This window comes from Mustela putorius, unplaced genomic scaffold, assembly GCF_011764305.1.
Source record: "Mustela putorius furo isolate JIRA1106 unplaced genomic scaffold, ASM1176430v1.1 tig00003834_pilon_pilon_pilon, whole genome shotgun sequence".
Taxonomy (NCBI): domain Eukaryota; kingdom Metazoa; phylum Chordata; class Mammalia; order Carnivora; family Mustelidae; genus Mustela; species Mustela putorius.
Window position 1 is genome coordinate 101466824 of NW_025421987.1, and position 17475 is coordinate 101484298.

At 47.0% G+C, this 17475-nt stretch overlaps 1 protein-coding gene across 1 annotated transcript in view; it reads right to left on the bottom strand.

Annotated features, from left to right (window-relative positions):
• The window catches only part of CLSTN2 (calsyntenin 2), a 630232-nt gene that overhangs the window by 87175 nt on the left and 525582 nt on the right, over positions 1-17475 (bottom strand). The window contains exons 7-8 of the mRNA XM_045088847.1: positions 14226-14474; positions 9267-9388 (exon numbers count right to left, since the gene is read on the bottom strand). Coding sequence (XP_044944782.1) covers positions 9267-9388; positions 14226-14474 — 371 coding nt within the window. The remainder of the gene's footprint in view (positions 1-9266; positions 9389-14225; positions 14475-17475) is intronic.

Below are 17475 nucleotides of genomic sequence, written 5' to 3' on the forward strand. Positions count from 1 at the left end.
CAGAGAGGGAGAAGGAAAGAGTACAAGCAGGGGGAGTAGCAGACAGAGGGAGAAGCATGCTCCCCGCTGGAGCACGGAGCCTGATGTAGGACTCGATCTCAGGACCCTGGGATCGTGATCTGGGCTGAAGGCAGATGCTTCACTGACTAAGCCACCCAGGCATCCTGATTAGTGTAAATTTAACAGTTACATAGCCGTCTACCTTCAGCCCAGATGAGGGAATAGGGGAAGCCAGGGAGATGATGACAGACAGGAAAATGACATTCCTATAGCTTGGGATTCGACAAGAGTTAGGCTTCTCCCTTAGCACAGGATCAACAGAAAGAAAAGTAAGGAAAATTCTTTGGGTAGTAATGGAAATCCAACAAAGCCCTGAAAAATCAGCCCTTCAAGCAAATGGCTCCAGGCATATTGATAAATGCCTATGAAAACCCCCAGCGAGTTTGCGGACACTATGTCCACAATAAGACACAGATGGCATGATGAGCTTGTCATCAGATCTCACCCTCAGTTAGGTAGACAACCCACCCACTAACATTCGGCAGCCCTAATCCGTGTGTCAGCTAAGCTGCTCTCCCTCCCTTTTGTTCACTCCATTCTGGTCTCCTGATAAGTTCCTCCATCTGGTCCTGCTTCTGGCTCTGGAACTCTGCAGGTATCTCTCATCCTTTCCTTCCCCAAGCTCACAGCAGGCGCTTGTGCGCTGGCTTCTGTCTATAGGTCAGAGACCTTACCTGTGTTATAGGGGTGAGTAGAGCAGAGAGTTCATCTGGGAGGTGGTTCCAGGGAGGAAGAAAGAAGTGGGAAGGCTGAGTCAGGGAAGTGGGCGAGCCAGGACACGGAGTTGGGGGGTAGGGGGTTAGGGAAGGGTTGTCCAGTTGGTGGCTGCAGCAGTGGGGGCCTGTTGCATCTGTGCCCTGGGGCAAGGGGGACTCCCCAGGCTGGTTTTGGACTGTGCTCCCGTCTTATCTCGGAACATGGCCTGGGGCAGAACACTGAAAAGCACCGTGGGGGCAGGGTGAGCCCCAGGGGGACTCCTGGGGAAACCAGGGACTGTGCATTGGGGGCAGGCAGGCACCATCCAGAGACTCTCATTGGTGTAACAGTTCTGTCACCTTTCAGCTTCCAGGAAGCCTCTGTCAAGAGACAGTGGATTTCCTAGGTTTACTTTAGCATTTCCAGAAGCAAGCAGAGAGGCCTAAGTGCTTCTTCCCTGAAAGCAGAGAAGGTGCCTTTTCCACTTGTCATGGCTGGTGAGGGGCCACCTGAAGCTAGAAGAAGAATACCGTGTGGAGCAGAAGAAAAGGTGAAATCTGCCCCTTGGGGATCCTCCAGAAGAGGCTTGTGGGAAGCGAGCTCTGGGTGGGAAGCGAGGAGTGGACTTCAATGACAGCATTAAAATGGTACCTCTCCCTCCCTCTCTCCCTCCCAGGGTCACATTTTTCTAGGGTACAGAGGCACCCCTGCAAGGATTGAGCAGAGTCTCTGGGTCTGCCTGGAAAGCCCGGGCCAGGGTCACCTCAGTAAATGTGGGGATGTGAGAGGTGACTGCATCTAGGGGCCTGGGGCAGCTCACGGCCTTGCCAAGTCTCATGAGGGATGTACTGGCGTCCCTTCACTGTTAGAACAAATCACTACAGACATGGTTACTGAAAGCAGCACGAACTTATTATCATATGGTTTGGGAGGGCAGAAGGCTGAACCGAGTTTCAGTGGACTAAAATCAAGGTCCCACATTCCTTCTGGAGGCTCTAAGAGCAGAACCTGTTTCTCGGTCTTCTTTTTTTTTTTTTTTTTAAGCTCAGAGAGGCTGCCACGTTGCTTGGCTCAAGATCCCACGTCCCTCTGATCTCTGCTTCCTTTGTCAGAGAAGACTCTAACCCTCCTGTCTTCTTCCTGCTGGGACCTGTTTGACTCTATCAGACTCTTCTGGACAATGACCTTATTTTAGGATCTTTAATTTAATCACCCTTTTGTCATGGGGGATAAGATAATCATAGGTTTCTAGGATTAGGGGGGTGCACATCTTTGGGAGCCATTATTCTGTCCATCACAAGTAGCTGACAGGAGAGTGAGGAGCCCAGCTGAGGCATCATGGCACAGGGTGCTCTGGGCCAGCTGTGAAGTGGGGACCCAGGCCAGGCTGCAAGTCAGCCATGGACCAGGCCTTCTGCAGAGGGCACATGGCTCAGGCAGTGGGCTGGAGGGGCAGCTGCTGGTGTGTTGTTTCCTCTGTAAAGAAAACAGAACCAATGCACTAAGTGTGTCAGAAGCCACTTTTCCAGGGAGCAGGCAATCCAGTCACTGCACAGTCCTGACCAGAGAGGACTGAGACTGTCCAGTGTGGGTGGGAGGACACTTCTCTGCCATCCCCACGAGGGTCTAGAGAGGAGACAGGGAGAGGGACTCTAAGAGAAGGGGCTTGTCTGGGGCCCTTGTATATTATAGAGAGAAAGACAGGGGAGAGTATCTGTGACCCTCCCCACATCCATTTTTCATTCAGAACAGCCTTGCAAGTTGGCATATTAGAAAAAGTCATTTGGGATCCTGTCTAAGAGAGAAAGAAAGAAAGAAAAAAAAAAAAAGAGGTTCCGAACATTCTAACATTCTTCCCCCTCCGTTTAGGACACATGTTCCAGAAGGAACACAGGTGTCACTGAAGGCGTTGTGTGGGCAGAGCGGTGAGTGGGCGGCCACTGCGTTAGAGAAAACACAGCTAGTGTGTCCAAGAATTCGTCTTTAATGGCAGAATGAGAGTGCTGACAAAGCCCGATTACTCTGCTCATTAAGAGGACTGGTCTGGATTGGACCGACCATTCTCCAATTAACTCCTTGGCACTCGGCTCTAATAATGATTGAACTAAGCCATTTGACTCCCAGTGTGGCTGAAGAGCAGATGTGGGCAAACTGACTGCTTCCTTCTGACATTCATCCTCACTAGGAATGAAGGATTTATTCACTTGTAGCTTCTTGCAGGAGCTCCAGAATTCCATGCACGTGGAAAGGACCTGACCAGCAGAGGCTCCAGTCCAAGACAAATGGGAACCTTTGGCTCAAATCCTGGCCTTGGCATCCTTTCTGGGGAGACCTGGGCCTGTGCCTACTGTCTCCTTTGCGTAGAAAGAAGCAAGACGATCAGTACGAGGTGCCTGGGTCTGGCGCTTCTGCCCACCTTGCCCCTGCCCTTTCCTCCAGGTGTGGGGCGGCGTGTTCCCTTTCCCCCACCACTGGAAGCCCAGCACTCTTCTCTTCGGAGGCTGGGGGCTGGTGCTAGAACAGGAGGGGACTCACAAAGAACATGTGGGCCTCACTCAAGAAGATCCAAACCTCTCAAATAGACATGTTCTGGTGAGGTTTTCCCATGTGAAAATCATAGCGTTTTGTTGTTCTTTATCAGTAGTCTCAAACTGGTGACAGAGGATGAAGGTAGACAGCAGAATATTTGTCAAGTCTGATGGTGGATGGTTTTCAATGAGAAAATACTCAACATGGGGAGGCTTTACATCAAAATCTGATTCGCACTTCTGCCCAGTTGGAAAGGCAGCCCAAGGCCTGGGTTCTGGGATGGCCTAGAGTCCTGTGCTGGCTGAGTTGCAGTGCATACCTTCACCCAGCCAGGCATCTTCCCTCATTCTCCCCACCCCAGTAACTAGGATTGGGGCTCCTGCAGGAGAGTGCTCTCGAGGGCCTACATACTGGGCAGGTCCGTGTCCTCTCTCTCTCTGGTGACTGTTAGGAGCTCTGGCACGGAGACAGCAGTGGCCAGCAGAAGGACTCTCACTCCTGCATCTTGCCCTCATTGCAGTTTTTCAAAGACGCATTTTTTTTTTTCCTTGTATGAGCTGGGAGCCCCGTGTCCTCTTGCTGGTCGATTGAGGCTGTCAGTCAAGCCTTGTCTCCCAGTAGGGGAACAGGCTGTGAAGCATCAGCAGGTTCTCCTCCCAGCACCGAGTAGTCCAAAGGGAAGATTGTTAGAATCTGTGACAATGAGTCAACCACATCCAAATAATGGTAGAGCCAGGAGGGGTTGCAAATTAAGAAGCCTTTCTTGTGTGAGCTGGCGGCTGGGAGTTAGTTCTTTTCTGCCCCTGTCCGGGTTTGCACATGACTAGCAGCAGGCTCGAGGGATTTGCATTAGCAGATCATAAGTAAAAATCCCATTAAAATGACATTCTCCTCATCATTAGGATCCCTTTAATGAGGTGCTCTGGATTGTCAGGGACATTTCCCAAAGTGGCCCAATAATGGACTCACCTGGTGGTCTGTCCCCTCTGGCAGTGGCTTTCTGAGGTGTGGGGCAGAGGGGCTGGGCTGCCGGAAGCACACAGCTTCTCTGTGGCAACAGCGTCCCTCCCTGGGAATGCTCCTGAAGAGTTTTGTGCATTCCGTGCCCTGGTTTCAATGCCCATGAGCAATCTATGTCGAGTGCTCGAGCACCTGGTCTGGCCGTGGGGAAAGGAAAGAGGGGACCCACTTTGATGCAGCCCCTGCCACTGGCCGGAGCTGTATTTACTTAAATTTGATCAAATTTATGAAGGTCATACTCTCATTATTCATGTTTACCCATCTCTAAATTCTCCTTGAAAAATAAAATTCTTTGACGATAGTCCATTCTTTTGGGGATGAAGGACCAACTTAGTCACATGATGTGAAAAGCCTCTTGGGTTTTAATTGACACCTGCTCCTCTAAACATGTGTCCTAATACCAAAGTGCCAAAGTGACCCCCTTCCACCCCATCCCTATGGTCTGCCACACCAGAAACCCCCACCTCCTGAAGCTGGACGTCCTCCTCACCTCTCTACCATCTTGGTTCCTCACTCCCTGTCACTGAGCCCTTGGCGCTCTGTTCAGGGAATGTTCCCTCTCAGGGGCTTTTCCAGACCCTTCTGCCCAGGTCCCTGTTAGTGTCTCTAGAAGGGCTCCCACAGACTCCCCACACCTGGCCCTTGCCCTCTGCCCTAGCACATATCAATGTAAATTGCTTCTGTGTTTGTTTGTCCCACGATCATGGGGCTGATTCAGCAGGTGATCCCGGGTACCAAGCACAAAGCCTGGCACACAGTTTTTGTTCAGCATAAACTGCTGACCAAAGAACTAGATGAAGTCCCATTAGGCATTACAACATTCATTATGCTGCTGGGAACTTCAAGGTGGGTCAGTAGACTTGCTTGAGGCCTTTCTGGCCTAGGTCAGAAAGTTTCTACAATAATTACAGAGTCATTACTTGCCAAAAACAGTAAAATCTTTGGAATTAGGTATAAAGATAAAAGCTTAACAACATTTGAGATCCACAGAGTAAAAAATGGCAAAATTTTAGTATTTTAAAATGCTGCATAAAATGAATCAAAAGATCAATTAATCACCAGGAGATTTTAAAAGGTCTCTGGATTTTTCTTCTCTCTTTCCCCCTCTCCCTCATGTCATCTCTTTCTTCTTTTGATCTTGACATCCATTTGCTGTTATGCAAACATTTATTGGGCACCAATTGTATGCTCAGGGCTATAATATGCACTGAGGAGCTGGAGAGAGTAAGACACAGTACAGCCTCTCAGGAGATCAGCACAAAGGGAGCAGAAATGCAAGATAAGTGGGTTACAGGGTATAGCAAGCATCAGGATAGAGTTCTGAATGGAGTCTGGGGAGATGTAAACCACTCAGGGGGGTGATCCAGGGTGGTTTCCTAGGGGAGGAGACGTTATCAAGTATGTGCATTCTGAACACTAAGGAATTTACATCCAAGAAACTTCAGGAAGGTTCTGTCTACACAGCTGAATAAGGGAGAGAAAGGTCTATGGCTGAGGCTTCTTATCTCCAATAAGTAGCCTTTAAGTTTTTCTAATGTTAATTTTTTTTAGTAAAGAATGCTATCGACTGAATTGTGTCCACAGCCCTGTTTATACATTGAAGCACGACCACTCAGTGTGACTGTATTTAGAGACAGGACCTTAGGAGGTGGTCAAGGTTAAAGGAGGTAATAAGAGTAGGGCCCTAAGGTGATATCTCAATGTGGTTTTTTTTCCCTATTTTTTTAAATTTATTTTTTATTTATTTTCAGCATAACAGTATTCATTATTTTTTCACCACACCCAGTGCTCCATGCAATCCGTAAAAAAAAAAAAAAACACATTGAGATATCACCTTACACCAATTAGAATGGCCAAAATTAGCAAGACAGAAAACACATGTGTTGGAGGGCATGTGGAGAAAGGGGAACCCTCTTCCACTGTTGGTGGGAATGCAAGTTGGTGCAGCCACTTTGGAGAACAGTGTGGAGATTCCTCAAGAAATTAAAAATAGAACTTCCCTATGACCCTGCAATTGCACTACTGGGTATTTACCCCAAAGATACAGATGTCGTGAAAAGAAGGGCCATCTGTATCCCAATGTTCATAGCAGCAATGGCCATGGTCACCAAACTGTGGAAAGAACCAAGATGCCCTTCAACGGATGAACAGATAAGGAAGATGTGGTCCATATACACTATGGAGTATTACGCCTCCATCAGAAGGGATGAATACCCAACTTTTGTAGCAACATGGACAGGACTGGAAGAGATTATGCTGAGTGAAATAAGTCAAGCAGAGAGAGTCAATTATCATATGGATTCACTTATTTGTGGAGCATAACAAATAGCATGGAGGACAAGGGGAGTTAGAGAGGAGAAGGGAGTTGGGGTAAATTGGAAGGGGAGGTGAACCATGAGAGACTATGGACTCTGAAAAACAATCTGATGGGTTTGAAGTGGCGGGGGTGTGGGAGGTCGGGGTACCAGGTGGTGGGTATTATAGAGGGCATGGATTGCATGGAGCACTGCGTGAGGTGCAAAAGTAATGAATACTGTTATGCTGAAAATAAATAAAAAATAAATTAAAAAAATAAAAAAGAGTAGGGCCCTAATCCCATAGGGCCTTAGAAAAAGCAGAACAGGTATCTCAGTGTGTGAGCTCTCTCTCTCTCTCTTTCTCTCTGTCTGCCCTGTGAGAACACAGTGAAAAGATGGTTGTCTACAGGCCAGAAAGCAGGCCCTCACTGGGGAGCTGAACCAGCTGGCACCTTGATCTTGGACTTCCCAGCCCAGAACTGTGAGATATCCATGTGTGTTGTCTAAGCCCCCACAGGCTGTGGTACTCTGTTAAGGCAGCCCCAGCTGACGGAGACAAGGAAGAAGAGCTTAAGTGAAGTGAAGATTTGATGGTTTCATGGAGTTTCAACAAGACTATAAACATTTTTCATCTCAGTGATAATTCTGATCTCTAAATTTAAAAATATTTAAAAATTAGAAGTGAAAACATTTTAAACAAGCATTTGCAAGCTCACCAAAGAAGCAGCAGAGCATCATGAAAAAGGGTAGGTCGGGGCGGTGGTTTGCTGTGTAACCTTGGTCAGGTCATGATACTATGATCCCCACCTCATTTCAACCACTGGGTAAGCCCGGGGGCCGAGGTGAGGGTGAGCTCAGGGGCAGTGTGCCTGGTGCAGAGCAGACGCCGATGAATGAGATTGGGGTGATCAGGAAGGTTTTCAGTGAACCTCAGCTCATCCATAAATTCACCACTTTGGGAACAGATTTCAGAATTCCTAGAGTCATTCTATCTTTATCTGTAAAACCAAATTCCTTCCTCCCCTATTTTTAATTCCAAACCCTGTGACTTCATTTGCCTGTATCAGTACTTCTCAATCCCATTTTAGCAAACGCCACAGGGCATGTGTAATTATCCTGGCCAGTATAGCAATGTTCTTATTAAAACCCCTCACAATATGGGATTTATTTTAATTCATCTCAATTTGTATTATGTATTTAAATATATCCCATATAAGCCATATGGCACTTCAGAAGGTAGCTGAGAAGTTGCTGGGAAATCAAATAAGCAATGTCAAGATTTCACAATTTCTGCAATACTGAGAATTCCTAATTCAGAGGAACATATATTAATCCAGATGCCATATTTGCAAAACCCCAGGCTCCAGTAAGGTGGAATTTACTGGGACTAGATCAGGCAGTTGCCACTGGGCTTCCTCAAACATCTTCCCATCGGCTTCGCACCCTTGACCTTGTCACATCGCCCGAAGTTCCAGCATTGAGAGATTCCCTGAGGTTAATGAATGTATCTTTTAAAGAGCATATGTCTGTGTTTCCGTGTGGATGAAAGAGGGCAGCTATCATTCTCATCACAATGTAAATGAGTTCCTTCTGGAACGCTTTCTGGCAGCACTCTCTGAAACTAGCCCTACCCAGGGCCTGGGTAGATGCCCGTAAGAAAGAAAGAGAAGGGGAAGGATTCTGGAACATTCAGCCCTAGACAAGGTGATGCAGGCAGCACACACAGTGGGTTTTAGGGAAAACCTGAGGTCCCCAGAAGCAAAGGAGGGGTGCCAGACAGTAAGACCATGGAAGGAGCATCATCTCATCTGCCTCATGAAGTAGCCCTGTCCCACAGTCCCCTTCCCTGTCAGCCAGCATCCTCCCCTGGATAGTTTAAAGCCATTTCTAAAAATTCATGTGTGCCCTCCCCTCCACCTTCTCACCCCCAGTTCCCATCTAAGTGAAGGCCAGCGCTAGGCTTCTGCACAGAGCCTTCCTCAGCGGCACCACCCCCCAGAGAAGTGACCACCACCTCCCCAGTCTCAGCCCTGGAAAACGTTTGCAGACAGATGCTTCAAAGCCTTTCACTCCAACCAGACACTTCATTTGTCATTGACAAGGGTGACACAGGAGCCCTTGTGATCACCAGTCAGGAGGCTCTGGAGTGTGTCAGGGATTTTTGTACTTCAGAAAAGAATGCGCACTGCTCACAGTGCACTGTGTCACTGTTTACATCAAGGTCGTTGGGTCCCTTGTTCTCATCCTTTGTGACCAAAAGCAAGGCTGCACCATCACCCAAAGGAGGTAAGAGAGCCTCACGGAGGAGGCAGGGGTGCTTATGATATAAAGATGTGCTAACGGGATTACAAACTGGGCATGGGGACCAAAAAGACCAGTGTCCAAGGGGTTCAATAGGAGCAAAAGAACAGGATACTTGTGGACGGGTCCACCACCTGCTGGTGGGGGTCCCAGTGGGGAAACGTAGCCCTCCCACCCCCAGCTGGGCTTACAGCTGCAGTTTTTCTCCTGACTTAAGATGCTGTGTGTCTCCCTGAGTTGATTTTTCCAAAACTCAGCAAGCGAGCAATACTTGGAGGAGCCTCCTGGTTGCTCTCAGCACTGGAGCACACCTACCGCCCTGCTAAGGGGGAGCTGGGGGGAAGGGAGACCTGAGTGCCATACCTGGTCCAGCTTCCAGTGGAACTCTGCCGGGCGGAAGGTGTCAGCCTGGTCGAAGTCCTTGCGCAGGAGGAAGACGAGGCGGCAGTTGTGCACATATAGGGCGTAGTGATGCCGGTTCATTTCTGCAAAGCAGAGAGAGGAGCAGTGTGCTTACAGAATCCCTGCGTCTTTCCCTGCCACAGGGGTCTTCCTGCCACATCACTGGGCACACCCTCAGATGGCAAAGGAATGGGTATTCCAGTTCCCCCTTTTACAATCAGATCTAATGAATGTTCCAGAACACATATGGTGGAGCTCACTGAAATGGAAGAGGATGATTCAAGAAAGCAAAACTTCTGCAGAGAAGCCATTTGGACTTGAAGTATCCCCCTAACTTATATCCAGATACTGCATTAGGCCTGGGATAAAGCCTATGTAATAATGAGTTTGTTTGTTTTTATACAAACACTTCTGAGAAGACTAAGGGGACTCTCTGACAATCACATCAGCTACCCTGGGCTCCTTTAACACAGCTGGTTTCTCCTAGAGTGCTGGGCTTTCATTTCATTTCATGTGATTCATGTCATTTCATCAGGATTGACAATGGTGACCACAGACCATGTCTCTTTCTCTACTGGGCGCAGTTAGGGGAAGTGGCTTCATGTGTAGTTGCTAGGAGGAGGGGACAGATTGGTTTTTCAGCATTAGTCATAGTTCTGTGTCTTTCCAAAGCAATAAATGAATACCTCTCTCCCTACATGCAATGAATATGACGTTTTCCTCCTCTGATATAGACTTCCTTTACTGCTTGGGAAATCTCACATCACATATCCCAGTCATGATGTCCTGCAGCCACAAGATAGCAGCCATGGGGAGGGCAGGAGCGGTTGTCTGGCCAATACCAAAGATCTCACATACATACTACATAGTAGCATACACAGAAATCTATGAGGCACGTGCTCCATAAATGACAGATAGATGAGCAGGGGACCTGTTGTCATAGAAAGAACATGGGCCCTAGAATCAGACAAACTTTGGGTGGAGTTGTATCTCCAGAAGATTCTGGAAGAATTTTTTAGCCTCTTAGAGCCTCAGTTTCCTGACCTGTGTCATGGCATGGATGCTAGATTGTCCTAATGAATCATGGGAATAGGACAGTGAGAATAACTCTTGTATGTCCTATATAAACCTTGAGGTTTGAGTGTGAGGAATCAATACCAATCCCGCTTCTAGGCCTGGGGTCTGGTTGGTTTCCCTGCCACAGTGATTGTTCAGGACCCAGGCCCAGGTCAGGCAATGTACACCATTCTGCCAGCCACAGGGCTTCTGTCAGAAAAGTGACTCAGTTCAAGCCACTGATTCGAGAGCTTTTCTGAGTGGTTCCAAAAAAAACCTCTCTTTTACCAGAGAGCAAATAGAAGAGATACTGTCTTTTTCTCTAGAAGTTGTAGTATATAACTGGGAGGCATGGAGCCCCTGCAGCCGTGTTTGGTAACATGAAATCAATACATATATGGAGGCAAATCTGAGAAATTGCAAGTAAAGGGCCCTTGATCATACTTTGCCTGAAGCTGTCATAGCTCTGGACATTTTCAGATACAAGAACTTTATATTTTCCTGTATTATTTTGATTTCTTTGATCATCTGACATGAGTTTGATCTGTATTTCCTATTTCTTGTAACTGAAAGCATCTTAACTGATACAATGAGGAAGCAATGGCCAGTGTGGCAGGGTTGGTTTAGGCTAATGTCTGGGTGGTCACTTGGCCTTTGGACTGATAAAATGTCCCATCCTGATTATGGGCATTTTACTCAATATTTCTCGTTTCCCTCACAATTGCCCAACTGATTTCCGTTATCTATTGTCTACTGTCAGAAAAATATAGAAAGAAGGACTTTTCCCTCTTTATTTTTATTTGGAGTCGGGAGAGGTCATGGGTGAGGAAGTGGCCCGAGAAGAATGAATGGAGGTCTGGAGCGTCTTCCAGCCTAGGAAATATCTCCCCCCCGCCCCTCTGTTAGTCTGGATTCCTGGAGTCACTGTCCACATTGGGGTCACTGGTTTATCTATAGTGGGCTAGGGATATGGTATACTCAGAAATCCACTTAATTTCTTTTCATGACCGTTGGTGTTCTTTGTGGCTGTTTAATATTTAACAAAAAGAAACAAGTTAAATGAAATAATAAAGCCCTGTGACAGAATTTTGGATTGTTATGTAATTCATATCTTTAAAGAATATTTTACCACAAAGAGAAATGATCTGTATATAATGTCACATAAAAGAAACAGGGAACATAATGATATCACATGTGTTATAAAAATAGTGAAAATTATAAGGACATTCCATATATACATAGAAATAAAAACAAGATTTTATTTTATAATGAAATATGCCAAATGTAATCAGGAAATATTTTTAGGTATTAGGGTTTTAGGGGATTTGTGTATTCTCCTTTATACTTTTCTGACTTTTTTCAGGTTTTGTGATATAAACATGTCTTGAGAAAATGTTTCTGGTATATAAAAGCCTAATAAAGCTTTGGTTTATTCCTGATATTTTTAAAATTTAGAGCAAGCAGGTATTTATAGATTTTTTTTTTTAAGTCAAAGGAGTTAGAGGAAGCTTCCCTATCTTCCCCATGCCAGGGCTGAGAGGCTTGTAAAGTATTGCTCTGTGCCAAGACCAAAGCAGAGAAGCGCCAGGTTGCACTGACTCCAGGTGTCGACATGCCCGTGGGGTAGTGGCTCTGAGGACAAAAAGCCATCATCATTTAAGGCAGCATGTTCAGCCACAGCTGCACAAAAGAATCCCCTAGAAACTCTAACCTTCTGCACCAGGTGGGGCTCTGACATCTTGACTTTTTACAAGCGTGCCAGATTTTTCTGCTGTGTGGCCAGGTTGAGTACTGGGTCCCAGAGCACAGGCTTGGAACTCAGGCCCAGAGGACCAGGTCCCATCGTGTTGTTCTGGGTCATCAGCCGCATTTCCTTGGGCCAATCTTTCCATTTTTCACAGTTCAACCTGTTCCTCTGTAAGCCAGAACACTGATATCTGTGTGAACTGCCTCCCAGGGGTATTTGATACATTTCAGGCAGGACTCTGCATGTGGCTGCGAACCTCAGCCTACACCGCTTTGCACTGGTATGTAGGGTCCTAAGCTGTTGTCTCATTGATGAGCCTTCTGGTTCTGGAGGGGAGTGCCTTGCCAGGCTCTGTAGGGACCAAGCTGTATCGTGACTCCTGGGATCATGCACTGAGCTCTGAAGAGAGTCCCAAACCTCAGTGTGATCTCATGCACATCTACAGGGTCCTTCTTGCATGAAGTTCCCAGAAAAACTCATCCTTGGCATAACCGGTCTAACAGACATACTTTATGACTAACGAAAGCCAGGCAATTCTCTGTCTCAGTTTCTACATGTGGAAATATGCTAACATGTATGGTAAGGTATGATTAAAACAGCAAATGTGGGGTCCTGAGAGTAGCATAATGTGGACTAAATTCAGAAGTAATATGATAATAATACCATCAAGTAAATAAATCAAGTACTGATTTTATATCTGATATTGAGTGATTTCAGACATTATTTCATGTTTATTTCCCCCACTTACAGACAGGGGAACTCAGATTAGCAACTCCTCAAAGGTCACACCTTAGAGTGGAAAGGCTGAGAAACAAACCTTGGCCATTCGCCAGCAGAGGCTGAGCTGTGAGGCCCTCCAGCCTGCCTTCCAACTGCAGCCTCTGTTGGGGCTACTATTTATTTTGGGTATTTTAACAAAAGTAACACTTGGAATGGGAAATTGTGGAAGTATATTTTAAGACAGAGTTGTCACATTTGCAAAGGATCTCCAAATGTGTGTATGTGTGCATGTGTGCGTGCACGCAGTGTGGTGACAAGTGCACAGGACTGGAGTCTGCTGGATCTAAGCTTACATTTCAGTTCTTACTGGCTATCTACCTTGGGACAGTTATTAACCTCTCGGGGATGTTTCCTTATCCTTAAAATGGGAAACACAATAATGTTTCTCTGAGATTATTTGTAGACATCTGAGAAACTGTCTAGGACAGTAATATCTAACAAGGATTGCACTTCCGATGGGTCAGGCACAGTTCTAAAGCACTGCATATACATTAAGTCATTTAATCCTGATAACAAACCCTAGGAAGTAGACAATACTAGCATGCCCATTTTATAAAGGGGGAAAGCGAGGCACAGAGAGGTTAAATAACTTGCCCAGGGTCACAATACCAGTAAGTGGTGGAATGCTTTTTTTAAAATAATTTTTAAAAGGTTTTTTATTTATTTATTTGACAGAGGAGAGAGAGAGAGATCACAAGTAGGCAGAGGCAGGCAGTGGGTGGAGGGAAGCAGGCTCCCCACTGAGTGGAGAGCCCGATGTGGGGCTCGATCCCAGGACCCTGAGATCATGACCTGAGCCGAAGGCAGCAGCTTAACCCACTGAGCCACCCAGGTACCCCCAGTGGAACGCTTTTAACCACCAAGCAGTGAACTACCCCATGGGGGCTTAGCATGGGGGAAATGCCTAACAAAAGTTCACTACCGTGATTACATTTGGCAGTGACTTGGAAAGTTACCATGGCCCTTTTATTGGTGATAAACTTTTGGAAGACTTACTTATGTATAACAGAGTAAAGGTGTTACTGCTTTGAAGTAAGAATGAGGTCTCCCTGCCCCCCAACTCCCACCACATGTGCAGCAGCCCTAAGTTACTTCTGGGAAGGCTGGGTTTTGAAGAACTTGCTTTGAAAAGTCCTAGTCCCAGTTTTTGCATTGTGTTTGTGCCTCTACTTTCCCCTATTTCCTGGCCCCACTCTACCCCCAGCCCAGGAAATCAGCAGCTAGAAAACCAGAGACAGGAATAGTTTCCCAGGAGGCCAGCATGCTCTGACTTTTCTCCCATGTGGTCGGTGGCTTGTGTCTGTGTCTATCCCCTGGGAGAGAACAGGCAGACTCACCAGTCTTATCTGAGTTGCAGAGGATGGTTTCCTTCTCGGCTCTCACACCAGGGCTGGGGCCATGTTTCATCCACATGGTGATGGTGAACTGGTCTGTCAGGTTCTTGGGCACAATCCCGTCAGGGATCTTGGCCCCTTGTCTGCCATCAAACTTGAAGATCATCTCGCTGCTGTCTACTAGCAGTCCTGCTGTCCAGTTTGTGGCAGCACTGGGGGACGGCAAGAGGTCGATGATGCCAGACGAGGCTCCTGTGGGTCCGGGGGCCAGAAAGAACAAAGGGTTATTCTGCACAGTGTGGGTGTCCCTGCCTTCTATTTTTTGCTCCTGGAGCAGGGTGAACTGCTCAGTGTATTTACTTAGAGATCTGAGCCAACCTTCAGCTAGGTGACTCAGGAAAAGAAGGGCCAAATGCCATCCCTCCCTCTGAGTTCCTTATGGTTTACAGAGGTGAAGGCATCAGTAACTTATAGACAAAAAATGTTGCATGTGACAAGATAACATGCAACAAACTACTATACAAGGAAAAAGTGCTGGAGGAATTTCAAGAAACAAGACTGGGGGGGCTTTTATAAGTAGGGAAGGTTCCTGGAGAAGGTCAGAGTTTGATGTGGATCATTGAATTCATTCATGCATTCATCCATCCACTAACCTAGAAGCCATTTACTGAGGACGGACCATGTGCCAATACCCCTGCTAGACTCTGGTGGTGTAAACGTGAATCAGCACAGTCCCCCACCTGGGGGAGCTGAGAGCCAATAAGTGCACAGACAGCTGTGACACAGCGTGATCAGGGCTGGGATTGGGAAAGCTGTAGGTCCTGATGCCATGGGAAGGAGTGTGAGCCATGTTCTATTCACCACACTTTTTTTTTTTTTTTAAACAAGCATTATGTTTAGACCAAATGGTACCGAGGTTGAGAGAACATGGGTTCAGAAGTCCTCAAACTTGTTGCATGGAGCACTGGGTGTGGTGCAAAAGCAATGAATATTATTACGCTGAAAAGAAATAAAAAAATAAAAAATAAAAAAATAAACTCAAAATGGAAAAAAAAAAAAAAGAAGTCCTCAAATTTGAATTGGATGCCTTGGACCATGACTTGCTAGCCTTGCAACTGTGAGCACGTCCCTTAGCCTTTCTGTATGTCCCTTCCCAGCAGGTAGTGAGGACTGGATGAGACCCTGCCTGAGAGCCTGAGCAGCAAGGCGGCCACGTGGTGAATACACCCTCCCTCCCTGTCACTTATGACTTTATCCTTATAATGATGATTATAAGGATATCATCATTATAAGGTTTTGATGATAAGGCATGAGCGCTAAGCCTGAAGCAGGGGGAATGTCACGGGTAGATTTATATTTTAGGAAGGTCACACCGGCAGCTTTGTGGAGGGTAAAGCTAAGGTGGGCAGGAGGGGCCACCCTTGCAGAGAAGACTGGATGCCTCAGCTGGGGGGACTGTGGGCAACGGTGGACCTTCCCACTGAGGATCTTTGAGGCCAGCAGAGATCTCCACGTCTTTGTGTTCCACACAGGAGCAGGGCTTGGCTCTTTTGGAATGGATGGGGGCCAGGGTTTCCTGATATTGTCAGGGAATAAGAGTCAGAGAGCCCAAGGAGTGCCTAGTGTGGGGAGCTAGTGCTTTCCCGGGATGGTCCTGACCAGCCAGTCACAGAGGCTGATGGGTTTTATGAATGGTAGTTGTGTGCATTACCTGATCTTTGTCAGAGATCATTGGACTTCTGAATTCTGTATATCAGAGTCTCATCTCACGTAGGGTTTGGGCTCCAAAGTCAGCTTCCCACAAACATCTACAGTTAAATGACCCTTGAGAATCCTTCAGGAAGGGACCACATTGGAAACCAACGTCCTTCTCTGAAAATGCCTAACCAGTCAGTTTTTCCTCTAGCCTTGGAATAGATGACCAAGTCTATGGTTCAGCACCCATCAGTTTACAATAGAAATTTATACTACGTGAGAAATAGGTAGCCATAGAGCTTGTTGCTGTGTTTAGCACTATGATAGGCTCACCCTGGGAGAGGCCTCCGGGAACCGTGGTGTCCAAGAGGGCAGGAGATTCCCATTGGCCAATTCATGATCGCCCTGCTGTTTATGCTTACCAAGGGGGACGTGGGGATAGTGTTGACAGCATCATTTACATGAGTATTTCCTAGGGTTTTGGGGCTGGTGCCAGGCCCGATATATAGCCAGCACTCCATTACTGTTTATAATGGCTCTTCCTCCCAGTGGTGCCTTCATGAGACGCTTCTAGCCATCTACCCAATGCTCAGGTGAGCCTTCCCAGGCAGTCTCCTGTTGGATCCCACACCTCTCCTCCTCAATACTTACTTGTTCTCTCATCCCATGTCCCTGCAGCCTTGCCTGGTATCCGTTTTATTTATCCACTAAGTTGATCCACACTAATATTTTATTAACTAAGAAAGCCTTAAGGGTAATCACCCTCCAAAGTTGTCTGAAAGAAAGAAATGTATGTAGGTGGTAGAGACAGAGGTTTGGGGGTGGTTTGGAAGCTACGTGGTCTCTCAGAGCAAATTCACTGTCTTAGAAGCCCCGGAATATTGCAACATGGCCACTGCTTCTTGGAGCCATAGGTAAACTGGCTCTGATACCAGGATTTGTCCAGCGTGTAGACAGCCCGGGAACTGGCACACTGAGTGAGAGTGTCAGTTCCAGAAATTGCAGGTGGCCAGAGAGGCACTGGCTGAGTGCTCAGGGCTCCTGGCCTCCAGCTCAGGTCAGGGAAGGTGATGGTTCTAGCAGAGTCAGAGCAAAGGTGGATACCAGCTTTGCCACCAATATCATTATTACTATTCTCTTAGGGACCAGTTTTGGGGCACTGAGCACCAGACCTGAATCAAGTACCACAGTGCTTTTTCTGACTCACCTACATGGTCAATACTACTTTGATTCCAGTCTAGAGGTGAGAACCTGAGGCTCAGCGAGCCCAGAATCACAACCAGCTGGTGAGCCGGCTCATCTGCAGGACTTTGCTGTTCCAAAGCCCTAACGCCCTCACTGCATCACTTCAAGGAAGCTGGAGAGAGTTCTTGTAACATCCTCCACATTTTACAAAAGGAAAGCAAAGGGAATGACTTGACCAAGGTCACACAGTCACGCAGCTGGCTAGAAGAAGTACCAGCTCTGAGATCCCCAGCTAACGTTCATTCTACTGCACAGTATGGTGTCTCACCAAGCACACAGCCCAGTCCCCTGGGATCTCATCTCCCTGCACAGG